At 43.4% G+C, this 17280-nt stretch overlaps 1 protein-coding gene and 1 long non-coding RNA gene across 2 annotated transcripts in view; one reads left to right on the forward strand and one right to left on the reverse strand.

Annotated features, from left to right (window-relative positions):
• LAPTM5 (lysosomal protein transmembrane 5) overlaps positions 1 to 10627 on the forward strand; it is a 24121-nt gene extending 13494 nt beyond the window's left edge. The window contains exons 3-8 of the mRNA XM_068657748.1: positions 3801 to 3877; positions 4585 to 4713; positions 5225 to 5350; positions 5888 to 5983; positions 8732 to 8824; positions 9845 to 10627. Of these exons, the coding sequence (XP_068513849.1) occupies positions 3801 to 3877; positions 4585 to 4713; positions 5225 to 5350; positions 5888 to 5983; positions 8732 to 8824; positions 9845 to 9919 (596 nt within the window). The 3' untranslated portion in view covers positions 9920 to 10627. The remainder of the gene's footprint in view (positions 1 to 3800; positions 3878 to 4584; positions 4714 to 5224; positions 5351 to 5887; positions 5984 to 8731; positions 8825 to 9844) is intronic.
• The window catches only part of LOC137842982 (uncharacterized), an 11565-nt gene continuing 2542 nt past the window's right edge, over positions 8258 to 17280 (reverse strand). The window contains exons 2-3 of the long non-coding RNA XR_011089307.1: positions 9323 to 9410; positions 8258 to 8413 (exon numbers count right to left, since the gene is read on the reverse strand). This is a non-coding gene — a long non-coding RNA (uncharacterized lncRNA). The remainder of the gene's footprint in view (positions 8414 to 9322; positions 9411 to 17280) is intronic.

Here is a 17280-nt window from a genome sequence, read left to right on the forward strand (position 1 = left end):
ATATGGCCATTTTCTGAGGCCCTTTAAGTACAAAAGAGACAAACATTCATCCTACAAAGGCCAACTAAGCATGAAGGGAGAGATTGAAGGGACTTAAAAATTACTTTTTTTAACATTTTTGAACCACAGATACTTAGCATGGAAAGAGCCTGTTGGTCACACCAAGCTGGGCTGTGGGGTCTGCTGTGGCCGAATGCCTCCAACCCCAGGGACCCTGCTGCTCTTCTTCTGGTCCCAGAAGGCAACCTTCCACCCTGCCAGCCCTTGTGGAGTATTTCAGGTGGCATTTGGCCCCTCTGACATGCTCTGTGTTCCCATCCCACAGAGGATTTTTATAGGCAGGGTAAGAGCCGGCAGCTACCACTCCCTAAGGGTTCACTCCTTTAGCCCATTCTGTTAAAAAAAAAAAAAAAAAAAGGATGTGCTCTCACAAAGGAAGAAGTCATTTTGTCAAAGCAAAATCTTTGATTACTGAGGCCAGATCTGTTGGTGCTAAAACATCCCTAGAACGGGGAGATGTGCTGCCAGCAGAAAGGGCGAGTGTATCTGCTGTGAAGAAGCAGGAGGCAGGCAGTGGGTGGAAGGTTGCTTTTTCTTGCTTTTCCTTTTCCTTTCCATCCCTCTGTTTCTGTCAGGTTGCAGACTTTTTGTTTCTTTGGGTTTTCTTTGTGTTGTGTTTTTTCTTTAATCTAGGTTCTGCTTGGGAAGTTCAGCTGGACAATTAGCCTGCAGAAGCGATGGCTGGTTATCCCATTAATTAGCGAGCCTGCCGAGAGCTGAAGCATGAGACCAGGCAGAAAGAGGCAGAAAAACACAGCTGCCTTGAATCTGAGGAAACACCATGCTAAAGAGAGAAATCCCCTCTGGGGCAGGCAGCTGTTTGCTGATTCTGGGAGGAGAACAAGGGAAAATGGGGTTTAGCGGGGCTAGGCTGTTTGCTTTTTCATCCATCTCTGCAAACGCTGAGTGTGTTGTCTTTGTCAAGCTCTTCTTTATTTGGAGTTTATGCTGTCGTTGTGCTAACCTTTGTTTCTTTGTGCACCACCTCAGCCTTGTCTCCACTCTCCTGCTTCTGAGAGGTGGGGTTGGTTTTCTGCCTTGAAGCTCGGGCTCTTTCCGTGACCCTCGTGAGCTGCAAAGCTGTGAGCAGCCTCTTCTGCAGTACAGCACCACATCCATTCCTCTCTCTGTTCTCGTTTAGGGCTTGCTGGGTTTGGGTTTCCTTTCCCTGCTGTTTCCTAAGACTTCTTCCTCTTCTTACATGTTTCAATTCTCATTATTTTACAGTTTAAAAAAAAAAAAAAAAGCGTGGAGAAAAAAAAAAAAAAAAAAAAAAAAAAACAACAAAAAAAACACAATACACACACCGGGATTTATTTTCCAGAATAGAAGTGAAAGCTGTAAAAGTTGCTCCCTCATTTTGTGCTGTCAAACTCCCTTTTTCCTGATACACCTTAAGTGTTTGTTGGACACTTTCTATCGCTCCCTTTGGCCTTTCCTGGCTGACACCTGCGTGTGCAGCAGCTCTTGTTGCTCTTGCAGCAGCAAGCCTCTCCTGTTCCAGATAAGCCTCTTGTGCTCCTCCAGGAGATGCGGGCTCCTCAGAGGGTTTTCCCCTTCGAGCTCCCGAGAGAAAGGAGTTTCTCATACTTGGGGAAGGAAGTGCTGGTCAGAGCTTCTTCTCAGGCTAATGGTTTCTCTCAGAAAATCTCAAGCGTGCTGCTGACTACTTGAGAAGAAAGTAAGGGAAGTTAGAATATCTGACTGCTGTATCAATGTGTTTAAATGAAAGTGGGTGCCCTCTGCTAGCAAAGGCTGTGCAGCGAGGAGCGTTGGTGCCACCTGCCCTGTCTGGCTGCCAGCTGTGGCTCAGCCCAGCTGTCAGGCAGGTCTTCTACAACCCTGGAAGGGCTCCAGAGCTTCTCACTATCATTTTTGGTCCTTTCTTTAGCTTGCATTTGTCCATACCCACCCTGCTTAGAGCTAGAGGCATGCCTGGCAGTTTGCACGTTGCAGTTCCTGCAGCTCATGGGTGCTCATCTCCTGCCAGATGTCACAGGCATGGCTGGGTGGAAGGTCTGTCCTTCTCCAGCACAGCTCTTGCTCTGACTGGGGAGAGCTGAGTGCATTTCAGTCCCTCACTGGCCAAATTATGGCATAGCTGCAACTGCTCTGGGGCAAATATTTTGTTGCTGCAAACAACGGTGTGGGGATTACCTGCCAGAAAAAGAGAAGCTTCACTGCCTTGACATATATTTTTTTTTAATAAAAAACAAAAACAAACAAACAAACAAACAAACAAAAAACTATTGTTAGCAAAGATAGGAGTTGAGTTAAAGGCAATTTAATATATGCCCAAACACTGATGTACTCTTCTATCCCCATGTTTGATAACGTGCTACCAAAGCTGTAGGCAAAAATTCTCAAATCTGTCCAAGGTGGCGTGGTGTCTTTGAGAGAGGGTTTGGGGTGGAGTTGTATAATATGGAGCAGTGAAAGGATTTCATTGCAGCTGGAATAGATAAGGAATCCAATATATGACAACATAATTCTATATTTCTTTATGAAAGCAAGTGGAAGGGCTTAAAGAGGTAATGGAAGAATATAGTTAAGGACTGGATTTATTCACTAGTCGTGGAATAAATTGCACAGCTGTCTGCGGGGAAAACAAACCAGTAATCAAACCTTTCTGATGTCTGAGGGATGTTGTACCTTTGGAAAGCAACAGTTGCTTTAAAAAAAGCCAGAAACAAATAAAAGTTTGACTCTCTTCTAGTAAATCTATATCCTTTATTCAAGCATTTTGTAATTGGAGACCCAAATAATGTGTTGCTACTTTAAATTCAGGTAAAGCAATAAGAAAGAAATCAGGCTTGAGCTGGAGGAGGCACTACAAAAGACTGTGCATCATGCAGAGGTGGATAAAGAAAGTAGCAGTTCTTTGCCTTTGGAGAGAGCTGCTTTTTTTCTTCTTTTTTAAGAAAAAAAAAAAAATGACGCGATGTAGACTGCTACAGAGATCAAATATGTATAGTGTTCGGTGCAAGCAAAACTTTGGTAGACCTTATCAGGGCAGGCTGCAATACCAAGAGGGAAAATTATTTTGTGGGAACTGTTCAGTAGGAAGCTACACACCCGGCAGAGATCGCCTTCCTGGGCCCACAACAGCAGACAGCGATTACCTAGCCCTGTAGGCAGAACTACCTCATGTTGTTCTCCTTGCACGTTCATTTTTTTAAGGAGGATGTTGCATTTGGCAACTACAGAGACTGGATGGAGGCGAGGTATTTCACTCCGAAACTCTGTGGTCCATGCTAGTGGTGGGTGGTTGAAATTCATGCTTCTTGCCTGCTGAAGTATCTTGCAGATTGTCCCATAGCTTTTGCTGTTGGTTAGCTTATCTGAGTCTCACATAATTTCCTGCTCAGACTTATTAATCTAGCATGCCTAAAGCTACTCTGCCTTTCATTATTATTATTGTTTTACCTTAATAATGTAGCCCAGGATATTTAAAATTTCAGTCCAAGCAATAAAGACTTTTGGCTTCCATGTGCCTGAGCTGAGAGCCTGCACAAGGAGAGGGCTAAAGTAACAGAAACTTCAAAGACAGATGAAAAAGTGAGTGCAGAAAGTGCAAAGAGGGCAATCTCTAGCACTTTGGCTGCATGGCATTCACTCTGTCACATCTGCAGTTGTTTCTGCCAGGTTATCACACTTAAAATCTTCCCTAGAGGCACGGTTGAATAGGTACATTAGACTCCAGCTTTTAGTAATGTGGAAATTACTTTTCTTACTTGTAGCTGATGTCATCACCAGTTTCCTGTTGATCATCATGCTTTTCATCATCAGCTTCAACCTGCTCCTTGGTGTGGTGAAGGTATGTTCTCCACAAATGACGTTCAGCCACTTGCCAGGAACTCTCCATGTTAGGGGAGGTACTGGGGGAAGGACTGGAGGATGCTCATTGGAAATGCTGAAGTAAGACCAAAATGATAGATAAATATCTCTGCTCTTTTAAAACAGAGGGAGAGCAACTGGTTTTACAGTTTCAGGCTCATTTGCAAGGCTGCTAACTGTTAGATTCACCAAAACTGAGTGACATTTAAATCAAAGCCATTTCTTATGTTATGGGGTGGAAATAATCCTGATTTGGAAACGTTGCTGTATTGCCTCATTTCCTTGCTATTTTGCAAGTCAGGTCTTGGAGGGGAGCCGTAATTCCCCTATTACATGAGGATTCATTTTCTATTTCAGGAGAAGAAGTGACTGTGCATTGGTCTGGGAACTTGGCTTTCTTTGTAGCTCAACACTTGGGGTAGCTGAACAACAGTTCTGGTGGGATCAAGCGTCAAGGTCACAATGTGAAAGTTGACAGAAACTTTCTGAGGGGGTTGAAAAATATCAATGCTGATGCCCTTCACTGTTTCTGAAGCATTTGTCAACACTATATCTGCATTTGGAGGCAGAAATTGCAGGAGAGGATTTGTTCCCAAAGTACCTTAACACACATCCTTTCCGGTATCGATAGCTGTTCTCTTTCTCTCACTCAAAACAGAAATAACTGGCATTGCTTTTCTTTCTCAGAATAGGGAACGTCTCCTGATCCCATTCCTTGCTCTACAAATCATGGACTTTCTACTCAGCCTCCTAACGATGTTCAGTTCCTACATACAAGTCCCAGCCATCGTTTCTGTGTCATCCCTTAGCCACATGGTAGGTCACAGCTCACTGTCGGGATGGTCTTTGGTGTCCTCTATGGGATGGATGCCCACGCAAAATGTAGGGGTTCAGGGTCACTGCCCTGGACCACAGCTTTTCATGGAGGTGGATCCTACACTGGCTGCAGGCAGGGTGCAATTCTTAGGGGTTAGAGGATCCACAAGGAAATCGAGTGACAGCTGGGGCAGTGTTTAGTTTCCCATGTCTGAGAGTCTTCCTGTTGATTTTATTTTCTGTCTCAGGGCTCTGGGGAGGTTGTTGTGAGTGTGCTGGAGACAAGCTAGGAATATCACTGCACCAGCTAGAGGCTTCTTCAGAGGAGCTAGTATAAATGAACCCAACAAGATGGTTTGCTAATCATTTTGGCTTGTATAAGTGAATTAAATAGCTTAGGTTGTAAATGAGATGAAAGCAGAGGCCTGTGTAAGTGGGGGAAATCTATAAACGTGACACAATCTTGTAATCATAACCAAAACCCTGTTCCCTGCCCTTCTTGTGCTTGCAGCAGGGACGCTCGAAGATCCCATTCCTGGCTCTGCAGCTCCTGGACTTCTGCCTGAGTATTCTCACCCTCTGCAGCTCCTACATGGAGGTCCCCACCTATCTCAGCCTCAAGTCTTCAGACAACGGGGTAGGTGGTGAGCAAGCCCAGCAGATTTGTCATGCTGCGAACTGCTAAGTTTCTTTCAGTGGCTGTTATGACAAAGTAAACTTTCTCTGATCTCTATGGTGTATCCAGAACTGCTCTGTTTGATGATAAAAGAGGATTTTCCATATGTTCTCACCAACACAGTGTTCTTGACTGACAGCTTGCTTATGCATGTGTTTCTTAAAAGTACACTCTGTTTTTCTTGTAAGAATCTTATGGATGCAAATTGCAGGGCAAAATGATTTGGATAGAGCCTGCCTGCATACATTGAAAATGCATCAACTTTTCATCTTTATTAAACAGTCGCACTTTTAGTTCTCATTTAAATAGTCTTCTGAAGATCTTTGCCAAAGGAGTGTTAACAGCAATAATAACAACAATAATGATATACCCAAAAGTAACTGGAGATGTGCTTGTTGTGAGAGGCAGGCTGACAAATCTGCTGGGATATCCACCACATTATGTGACCCTAGGAAAGGGAACAAGTGTTTGACTGACACCCTCTACCTCTTTTCACAGGGCTTTTTGCCAACCCTGGAGAAGTTGTCAACAGAGGAATATGCCAAAGTGATGGTCACCTTCACCATTGCGTTCATTGCTGTCCTCTTCCTGAAGGTAAATATCTGTAGGGTGTGGTGAGCAGCGAAGGCTGAAATAAAGCTCCCTAGCCTGAGGGACAGGAGGATTGGTTCTACTTCTCTCTCAAATCTTCCAGGGCCTTGCAAAGTCTTCTCAGTCTCTCCTTGGGTGCAATAGGACATATACCTCAGTGTAGGTCTGATACTCAGGTCACTGTTTTTTGCTTCTGCAAGTGTGAGTTATAAAGCAAGCTCTCTCTCATATTCAGAAACTATTACTGCCCATTCATCTCTAAAAGGATAAGACGTTTGAAAACAACTTATAGGAAACTATTCTGCTATTGTGTGACAAAATAGATAATTAAGCAGCAGGTTAGATCTTCCACTTGGGTAAGTTCTTATGTGCACCGATGTAAACAGAGCAATGCAAGCGGATAGTCTGAAATTTAATTAAAACCAATGAGCTGCTAGATTCTGCTTACATCTGAGAAAACTCCACTGTGAGAGGGTTTCTGTTCTTCCTGCTTCAGTGGATCACAGAACAGATTTTTCACTGAGGGGTTTCAGACCAGCTAAGAAAATCTCATCTCTCCAGGTACTCGAGCAGATTCTGTCACAGAGAAAGTTGCTACTTGTTGGTTAGAAAGAATTTTTTTATTTAGATTCTTCCTAGGTGGCCAGAAAAGCCAGTGTGGAATGGAGCTTCTTCAATGATTGCACTGCAGACATGTCTTTAGCATGTATTTTAATTGCATAAACTGAGCAATAAGAGTGGAGATAACCCTGAAACCCAGCTGGCTGTGTGGATTTTTGTGGTGGTTTTAAAGGTGACTCCAGCTCAGACAGACCCAACACATTTTTCAGCAGAAGTCTCCCTGACCTGGCAAATCAGTTGGTTTGAATTTTCTACAGAGTTAGTTACAAGATGGATTCATCTGCAATGAGTTTTTGTGCTGGAGTTTGCAAGAGGAGAGATTAGGGAAGAATAATCTGAAAGATGAAGCGGACAGGTGCATGTACTCCTTGGTCTACTGAGGTCCTCAGAAGTCCCCAAAACAAATCATTAGGAATCAGTCCTTCAAACTTAGTGACAATCCCTTCCATCTTTTATTTCTAGCAAAACCATTGTCATGAGAGTTCCTTCCCAGTGATACAGATCTGATGAGGAACAAAGCTACAACAGGAAATATTTTATAGCTAAAACCAATTTAGGTTAAAACCAATTTGACCAATTTAGGGCCCATCAGCTCCAATTCACTGACTACCCCCACCAAGATAGCATCTACATCATCCCCTCTACCACCGTCATGATAAGAATGCAGAAACCAGGAGGAAATAGAACATTTCTGATGGAAGATGAAATAAACTATTTAATATAATTAATTCTGAAGGAGCTCACTGCTGTTCCCTCCTGATGTTTAGGACAAGCTTCCTATCCACTTGTAATGCCACTAGCTTCCAGTGAGGTTTTCCACTTTTAATTCAGTGTGAAAAAAGATATCCTACAACAACTCTAGTGTTTTCTAAGTTAGCCAGTAATGGGATGATCCCAAGGTGACTGGATCCCTTTACATAAACTGTGTGTACTACAGCATTCTGCTCAAGCCTGCTATTGCTTGCAGCAGCCTTAATGTAAGCCAACTCTTACAGAATTCAGTGCAGATTCTGGATTGGCACTACAGCAAACTCCTCTGAAAAATCACAGTAAAAATAAAAAGATTTTTTTTAATTATTATTAAATTATTACTTTTTTTTTTTAGTTTATTGGAGTTTCTTTAGGGGTTGAGTGCCTTTTTTTTTTTTTTTTTGTACAGTTTGTATGATGGCTTCAGTGTATTGCATGTTTGCTCTCTGTATGAAAAGGCTTTTAGAAGGAGAAGGTTTTTGCAGTATTCCCTGAAGGTGCTTAAAGTTTGGATTTACCTCCTCATCTCTGTGAGTCTGTTTGAGAGGCAGATTCCTTTAACTCAGATACTTCGTTCCTTGTTCTCATTCTTTGTATTGGCTTTGTGTCAAGACAAACAGTCCTCATTGTTCTAGGAAATCCTAAGCTACATGGCTTGTTCTTGGGACATATAACTCCCTATGTTCCTTTGAAAATACCAACTGTTTTTAAAGTACAGTCTTACGCCAATAAAAATAAGAGGCACACGACTTCGCCTCACTGCGCAACGTAGGGAAAATATTTATTTAATATGGTATGTTTCACAAGCCTTGCTTATTTTCTTGTGCCATAATCTGTCAATCGATCCGTTTTTCTCAGAAAAGCTCTCTATTTACTGCATGTTGTAACTCTGTGAGGTTCAAGGCAGTCTTCTCAGAAAAGTGTAGCTAATGAAAATATAGGATTTTCTTGAATGAGCTGGCCATTCAGGTCAGTCCTAATTGACCAGGGGGCCTTGGATCTCTGAGAGGTGGATTTCGTGCCCATCCACATGTTTCTGAGACATCCAGACTTTGAAACCTGCTAAGAAAAATAACACGAAAATTAGGACATGCTTTCCTTTCCCACCTGGTGACACTGAGCACTCAGCAGTCTTAAACTTGTGCTTTATGTTTAATTACATTAATAGTCCTATTGACTTCCCACACCAGTGGGCTGCTCTGAATAGATGGAATTGTCACCTTTCTAGTGAAGGATCAAGACAGACTGATGTAAGGCCTTGGGATATGCAGTCCCAGACAGCTCTCAAGGAGAGAAGGACAGTGGCAGACTGATGGCAATAGTGGAAATGTTCTTGTTGGCATGCAGTAAAACGGTGGACTTCCCTTTTTTCCTTTTCAGGCCTATATGTTCAAATGTGTCCTGAGCTGCTTTAAGTATATTAAAGCCAGCAAGAGAGGCAGTGTGAAAGTCGACCCACAAGCAGCTGAAAAGGTGAGTGAAGACTGCTTTAGGTTTGTCATGAAAAGGCATGGTTTAGATGGCAAGATGCCTGATGATCCTTACTTTTGCTCCTTTGGTGGTCTGAGATATGGTTAAACCCTTCAAATGTTCATTGACAGGTACTAATAACCAATTTACAGTTATGTAATATTTCATTCAATTTGCCTTTGGAAGGTTTTATTTTTTTTAATGGTATCAGCAAGGAAGCTGATAACCCAGATTTCAGACAAAGTAGATAAATGTGAATATATCACTTTTAATCTCTGATCTGCAGATGTGTTTTTAATTTCGGGTCAACTTTGGTTTCTGTGCCTAACAGTGCTACCCCTGTTTAAAATTAAGTTTGTCTTCACCTTTTTCTGGATCAATGTCTGAGAGATTTGGTCTATTTCCCTTCATTTTAAGTATGCTAAAATATGTGTGCAATGTGTACACACACACACACACACACACATATATATATATTTATATATTCATCAATGTCCTTACCTAGATTATCGGTGATCTCTTTAATAGTAGCATCCAGCTGCTCTGACACAATGGAAGAATATTGAAGACTTTCCAAAAATGAGGGATACTGTAAAGAGGGTTGAGAATTAAAGAGGAAGAATATGGAATACTAAGCTTAGGCATTTGTCTCGTTGAAATTTGGTAAATATAAGCCTTGTCTTGCCAGCAGCATGTGCCCCTGCTGTGCATGCATCAAGGCCCTCAGCAATGATCTGAGCTTAGTTTCTTTGCTTAGGCAGTGAGCCTTATATTCTGGACATTAAAGAGTTTTGGTCCGCTTGTTTCGGCAATGCTTTGGGACACAGAGTTGGGACTGGCAGCAAAGTGGTTGTAAAGTGCTGCTCACCTTCAACTCTTCTGGATTTCTGCCCTCCGTCTCCTACAACCCTCCTGGTTCTTCTCTCCTACTTTGAAATAGGAAGAGAAATATGTCCAAGATAAATTCATTTGGAACCCTTTGTTTGATCCCCAGAGTATGACTATAATATTCTTCTCTTTCAGGCTGTGCTGCCATCGTATGAGGAAGCCTTAGAGCTGCCCTCCAAGGAATGCCCACCGCCCTACATAGCAATCTAAGCTCTACTCCTGGAGAGAAGACATCTGTACTGCTGTTGGTGCCTCTTACCCCTTCTGTCAGATACTCAGCCTCACTGAGAAGTCCTTACTTTATAGCATATCATGCTTATTACACTCCAGCTCACTTTTATGAGCCTGTGAAGAGTGATGGTGAACCACTGGTGCTGGTGCCTCATTCTACACTGGCAGTTTTGAGTTGCAGTGCTAATTGTAATAAATTTGACACCAGGCATCAGAGGTTCCCATCACTGGCCTCTGACATCTGCCTGATGTGGAAATGGAGGCATTCATTGGCCTGGATCCCTTGTCAGGCAGAATGCTGCTTCTCATCTGTCTTAGATTTCTAACCCAGCAGATGAGGCATTTAGGAAGTGGAATGGGGGGAAAAACAAGCAAGAAGCTTTCTCTGAGATAGCCCAACCCTGAAGTATGCTATGCTAACCAGCATCTTTTAATGAGGACCTAAGGGAAAGTGATCAGCAAAAAAATGAAGTTCTTAAATGAACAACGATGCAGCTTTCATTCTGTGTGCTTACGATAATGATTAATAGTGTGTACTTCAGAACATAGAACATGCTGGAATTGTGACAGTATTGCTCTGCCATTTTATATCTGAGTGTTTGCAATTTTTTTTTTTTATTTTTTGCTTTTAGTGTGAATTGAAAGATAAGTTTCAATAAAATAATGACAAACTGTTAACAGCTTCAATACTTTGCTGTCTGATTTCTAAAGGGGTGCTGTCCTTACTGTGTGAAGCATGTCACAACGGAGCAATAATTCACTTTTTTGAAAAATTAGTTCACAAAAAATGGTACTTTGGGTTTAGGTTAATGTCATCTCATTGGCATCAGCTCACGTGTATGCTGTTTGCAAACAAAAATCTGGTATTTCCACCAGCCAGCCCTACATATTCATCTGAGAATCTAGCTTGTTCCTTCCTCTTGCACATTATCACTGCTGATAAAGATCCTGCAATGTGTGTGCTTTTTGTGGCACATCCATGACCCTACCACTGATTGCACAGGTCGGTCCGTGTAGATGTTAGTGAATAATGTTGCTAACGATAGGTGGGCAGTAGCTGGAATTTAGCATCCGCTCACCTTTTTGGATGGTTCCCTGTTTTTTAAAATTACTTTAGTATGAAAGTGTGATTTGCTGAGTAATAACTATTCCAATATCATCTACAGTGTGGGCCATGGCCTGAGATTCTTTTTCTGCTCTGAAACAAAACAAAAATTTCAGTGAAAGATTTGCCAAAGTATAAATAAGCATCAGTGTTGCCCATGTTCTTTTCACTGAAGGAGTAAAGTACATGTATATGGTGATGAAGATAACGATGTTGACCTTATACTTAAGCTACTGTTCTCATTGTTGAAAAGGGATGATTTCCCTTCTCTGTGCTTCATCTCATTAGTTCTGGGGACCAGGATACTCAACAATAGATAAGAAATCTGGAAGGGTGCACTATCGTCTTAACATTCCTACTGATTTTAAATGTGCTTAAAATCACCATCCAAAGTATAGACCCATCAAATTCCTAGAGCAGTCACAAACAGAAAAGAACTTTCTGATCCTAAATTTGGCATTTGTTTAATTGTGACCAGTGAGCAAGAGACCAACCCAAAATTCAGCCAGGAAACTTCTCAGAAGTAGGTGAAGAACCAGCTTCTTGCATCAAATTCCAACCCAATTTCTTGCTTAATTAGGTGGAGAGATAAAACCTTGGTTTTGAAAATATGAATAATCATTAGTCTGCAACACCTTTCAGTCATCGCCTGTCTGTCTTCTTGGTTACAGTCCTGAAAAACAGGCTGGATGCCGAAACTGGCTGCTTCCAATCCCATCAGCTACCAGCCCCTATGGCTGCAGTCCTCGAGGCCAGGTCTGGAGGGGGAACAGGGCTGGGTGACCTCCAAGGCACAAACCTGTGTGGAGCCTCCCCCCTCATTAGTTGTTTAAGGAGGTATTTGGAAGCACAGTCCCTCCCTTTGTAGGTGCCGAGGTGGGGTGTGACATCTTCACCCCACTGCCTGCCATCAACCAGGCCCAACCAAGAGCCTGGGTCTTCCCAAGGCCTCATTAGGAGAAATGCAGGTAGTTTTACTTGGCTTATAAACTGAAGAGAGTTTCTCAATGTGATCCAAATGAATGGTGTTAAAAATCCTTTTTCATCTCATTAAGTGGCTCAAATTCTGCTCCTAATTAAATTCCCATTAATGAGAATGCCCCAAGCCTCTTGGGTTAATTGACTTTGATAACAGAACTGAAGTAACTAAAATACACTCAGCATCTCATTGAGGTGGGGTTTGTTTCAAAGTGCATGAGCAGTCAAGCCTCCAGGTACACACCTGATCTTCTAAATGAACCTGATGTTTTGTGGCTCTCAGCAAGCCAGATGATCTCTGCTTCGTGCACTGTGTTCTCCGAGGGGCTCAGAATAGCTCCCTGTGAAAGCCTGGCTCAGAAAAACCTACAATCTGATAAAATGTATAGATTTATTGTGAGTTTCCAGCCAGGTCAGGGCTGAGTTCTAGACAGGAAATGGTTTTGGTTTTCTGAAATGTTAGATGATTTGGCCAACATAAACCAAACACGAGCTGTCACCAGTTTGCTAAGAAGTCAGATGATGGCACTATCAATGCTGTTTTTGAGACTGATAAAAGACTCTTTTTAATATGCTACTGTTGCACTGTTTTTTCACCTCTGAACTGATTGATTTATGGATGTGAGTCTCTCTAAAATAGGTTGCGAACCAATTCACACAGATATGCTTAATGCTGCTCTGCACTTCCTTTTTTTTTTCTTTTTTTTTCTTTTTTTTTCTTTTTTTTCCCCTAAAGCAGAAGAGAAATGAGCAGCAATTCTTTGCTACAGATAGAGGATTGAGCTGATAATGTCAGCACTGGCAGGCCAGATAAGTGAGAGGGACAGAACCACCTGCAGAAGCAGCATCATTTCATGGGGGCAGAGATGCTCCAGGACTCCAGAGTTGTCCATTAGATTCCCTGTCTGACTGTGGTTTTCCCCCACCTGACCTGAAGCAAAAGATTTTGGTTTTGGTTTCCTCTCTCCCATTTCCCCTTTTGCAGAATGAAAATTAGGGAACTTGGCAGCTGGAAATGTGTTTGACATGAGTGGGAAGAGGGCTTATTGTTTTAAGTGTCTGTGCTGTCTTGCACTTTGCTTTGAGCACTTCTGTTGGGTTTAATTTATTTTTCTTCTCCTAGCATCCTGTGCCATTGCCTTCGGTCAGTGAAGGCCTCTCCCTCTGCTTGAAGAAAAGAAGCTAAACCAAACACACCTCACTACTCTCCCTATGCCACAGAAAGGGAAACTGAAGCATGAAGGAAAAGGAAACAGCTCCTGCAATATAATGAGACCACTCAGAGGAGGAAAGGAAACTGCAAAATGGGTGAGGGTGGTCCTGGGCTGCTCTCAGAACCAGGCTCAGTACTTGAGACTGCAAGAAAGGCCTCTAAAGGTGCAAGCAAATCCCTAAAGGCTGCCTTCAGGTCATCCTCATGGCTGTCTGTTTTATTGACAGAAGGTAGTTCTACTTGAGGCACCTTTCCTCAGGCTTATGCTGGTCCTACTGGGATGGTGCTGCGAACCCAAGACAAGTGCTGGAAGTCCTCCCATCTGCCACTCACAGCCTCATAGTGAGATGTTTGATAAACCAGTGATTGGGAGAGTTTTCTGATGAAGAAAACCACCATGAGCTGCCCCAACCATCCAGGTCACATAATTTTGTCAGAGATTTGGCACAGAAATTCAGTAAAAGTTCTGATTCTACAAATCACGTTGGAGGGTAAACAGCACCAAGCTGGCAGGCGGTACAGGGGCTGTAGAGCCTGGGGAGGATTGGAAGCATTTTTCTGGTGCCGGCTGCTATCAGACTTTGAAATGGCATCTGGAAACGTGATGTAACTGCTAGCAACTTGGCAAAAACAGTGCATAATGCGATGGGAACGACAGCGCTCAAAACCAGGCAGAGCTAGTCATAGCGCCCACTGTGATGGAAAGGGCTCTCCTAGCCCAAGGGTATCCTGATGTCCATCAGAGGGACATATAAATAGACCTTGAAGAGGGCAAAGACAGCAACTTGGCGGCATTCCCTGGCACCTCCTCAGGCTGATGTAAGCCCACGTGCTGACTGGCTCCGCAGCAGCTGAGGGAATCCCGGTGATGGATGCGTGGCGCTTCTCCAGCACCCTGTCACCGCAGACCGCCCTGCACCGCAGGGGGACGGGGCTGCCCGGCTGGGCTTTCTCCCTGCCTTCATTCCTGCTGCTTTGAGTGGCACCTACAAACCTGCCAGGATCAGACCCTAGAGCCTGGGACAGGTGCCATTATAATTGCATTAATCAAACATCATTAAAAGTCTTTTTTTTTTTCTTTAACATTCCTGCAGACAGTTCATTAAAGTAATTACTTGCATCAGTCGAATGAAGTCGCTGCAACTGAAGTCCCTGGTGGTGGCCCAGAATGACAGACGCTGACAAGCGTGGTCATGCATCAGCCCAAATCCTTGTGCTGTCTCTGTTTTTGTCTGTGTGCCCATCCATCCATCAGGCCAGATGCCCTGTGGACTCCAGCTGAGGATCTCCCTCATCCCTCTGTCTGTCCACAGGATTTCTGCAACATTTCTGCTGGTGAAACTGAATTCATAAAGCTCTTCTCATCTGATCCCACAGTCTTTATTACTACACAGCCCCTTCCTGGTCTGTTTGAAAGGTTTGCTTTGACCCTTCTGCTATGTTGGCTCATTCACCTTGGAGAAGAAAAACTGACCACATGGTGACCTTCATCTTCACAGGTAGTAAGTCTTCTCCTGCTGCTTCATTATCAAGCAGTTTAGAGGGACAGAGCCTTCTGGGCCAGGCCAGCACTGGTGGCACTGCCCAGGTGGAAAAGTCAAGGCATGAAGGGATCTGCCCAAAGCTCTGCAGGTGGTGGTCTGCAGGAGGGCCAGGAATAGCGCCCAGGAGGCAACGTTGGCCTCAGGGGAATGTGGGCAAGGTTAACACGGCAAATGAAAACAATCTCTCTGAAATAAATGTGACCCATAAAACACATAAACATTGACTAGCCATAAACAGCATTTACTATTTACAGCATCAGAGCAGGAGGATATTTGCCAGCCATTTGCAGCTTAAAGGATAAACAGTGGTTCTTTTGATCTTGAGTTGTCAAAAGGACTGTATTTAAAGCCATTCCTTTCTCCAGTCTTTCACCCTTTACATCATTTGTTTTATACTTTATACTGATCCCACTGCTGTAAATATCACTTCTGCAGTACAGTGGTGGTGCAGCAAATAACTTTTCTGATAATGAAGCAGACTGGGAGGGAGTCCTCCAGTCCCCTAACTTGTACAGAAACACGGCGGGGATAAAACATGGGAACTGGAGCTTTGACTAAATGGCAGCTTTTGTAACTATTTCTCTGAGTATTTGAAAAATGGAGGCTATGAATCCATCTCAGAAACACTCACATGGGAACATCAAAGGAAACCTGAAAAAGACAGAAAAATTACTGAGTATTTTGCTAAACGTAGGAGTTTTCTGGTGGCTGGCGGGCAAGAAAGCTGTGTTTACTACAACCACCACGTTTGTTTAGAGTGAAATAAAACTCAACAGTAAACTACTCAGGATTTGGCTGCTTGTCTCTTCCCAAGCACTCTCCTTGCTCTGCTGCCTCCATGGCCAACTGGCGTGACTTAGCCACATTGCCAGATTCCCTCTAGGAAGTATTTACAGCCCAGGGCTACAAACACTGTGCTTTCTTTTTAAGGAAAATCCAACATTTTAAATGCCTTCTGTCTGAACCCTAGTGGAAGTTTGGAAATGTCCTGACATCCTGGAGGTCTGATTTCCTTTTTCGCACAGAAAACCACTCCCTTCTGCTAGGTCATTTGCATGGAAGTGACTTATGGACTGATTCATTTTGATTTTGTCATTTCAATTCATTGCAGCGTGACATTTATGCTGCCATATTAAATGTGGTAATGGTGTATTTATTGGAAACATGTAAATATAAAACTAAAATGCCTTTTTAAAAGAAAACAAACAAAAGAAATTGGAAAAGTAAAATGCCAAATCAAAACAAAGCGTTTCTGCATTATCAGAACTAAAATGTCATTTTTCTTGGCTTTTTCCATCTAATCTACAATCCTGTGAAATGTTATGCATATAATGATAGAGAAAGCATCTCAATTTATACAGTTTATGCCATCAGACTTTCTTGTTGTATGACAGCAGAAGCCAGCAGCTTTCCCAGCTGATCACTGCCTGTATCAGTATCGGTTTGCTTCCTTCTAATACTTTTTCTTAAACTGGGATGTGCTCTTTCCTGCCCCATCCCTAGGCTGGCAGATGTGGTGATACAAAGCACGAAGGCACCAAGCAGTAGGGTAGTGTATGATTGGGGTTTTAGGAAACAGGAAAATGAGTTAGAAAAGCAAGGGAAGATGGGAAGGAGAGCACAGCACAAGGAGCAAACCACAAAGTTTGCAGTGTGCTGGAGCATCATGCAGAGCTTGCAGGTGCTGAAGGAAAACCTATCTCCTGCTTGGATGCAGAGGCTGATGCTGCCTTTCCTGATCTGTCATGCTGGGGAGGACAAGCTGTGCTTCCTAATTTCCTCCTGCTGTCCCTGACTGCCTCTGGAAAGGCATTGATTTTAATTCAGTCTCATCTGTGAAGCCTTGGCTATAGCTTGGCTGTGTCACTTGTTACGGCAGTGCAAAGCTCTCTACCCCACTAAGCACTTCCAATTTCATTATTTTCCAGCTGAAGTCTCCCAGCGGTTCAAGCACTGACGGTGAGCTTCATTTCACACTGCCATGTCTCTAAGTGTGTCTCATCTGTGCCGTGAACACCCAGGCACTGCAGCCAACTCATCGCAGCCGAGCCTCCCGATGGGCATCAGCGAGCACAGCCTCACACCAGCGGTCATGAGACAACCCCGGCATCTCCAGCCCCTCCACCCAGCCACTGCTGGTGGAGCTCAACAGAGCATTCCTATAGAGAGGTCATATATTGGAGATTTCTCCAAAAATGACGTTCGTCACCTCCAGCCTGAGACTAGTCCAGGCAGGGCCATAATCTGAGCACAGAAGAGCTGCAAACCCAAGCCAGAAAATCCCTGTGGGTACAGGCTTTGCCTTTCCCTGCCCCCTTCCTTGCCATGACACAAAGCACATACGTGCCTTTCCTCTTCCATCTGCACTCAGATAATAACAAAACGGGACCATGGGGGAAAAATCTCCCTGGCTACACAGCTTGCCACCAGGCTGAAGCACTTGATTTTGGCAGGAGAAAGTCAGGCCCAGGATTCTCCAGCAGAGGAAGGGAAGTGAGGA

The sequence above is a fragment of the Anas acuta genome, chromosome 21 (assembly GCF_963932015.1).
Source record: "Anas acuta chromosome 21, bAnaAcu1.1, whole genome shotgun sequence".
In the NCBI taxonomy this organism is placed as follows: Eukaryota; Metazoa; Chordata; class Aves; order Anseriformes; family Anatidae; genus Anas; species Anas acuta.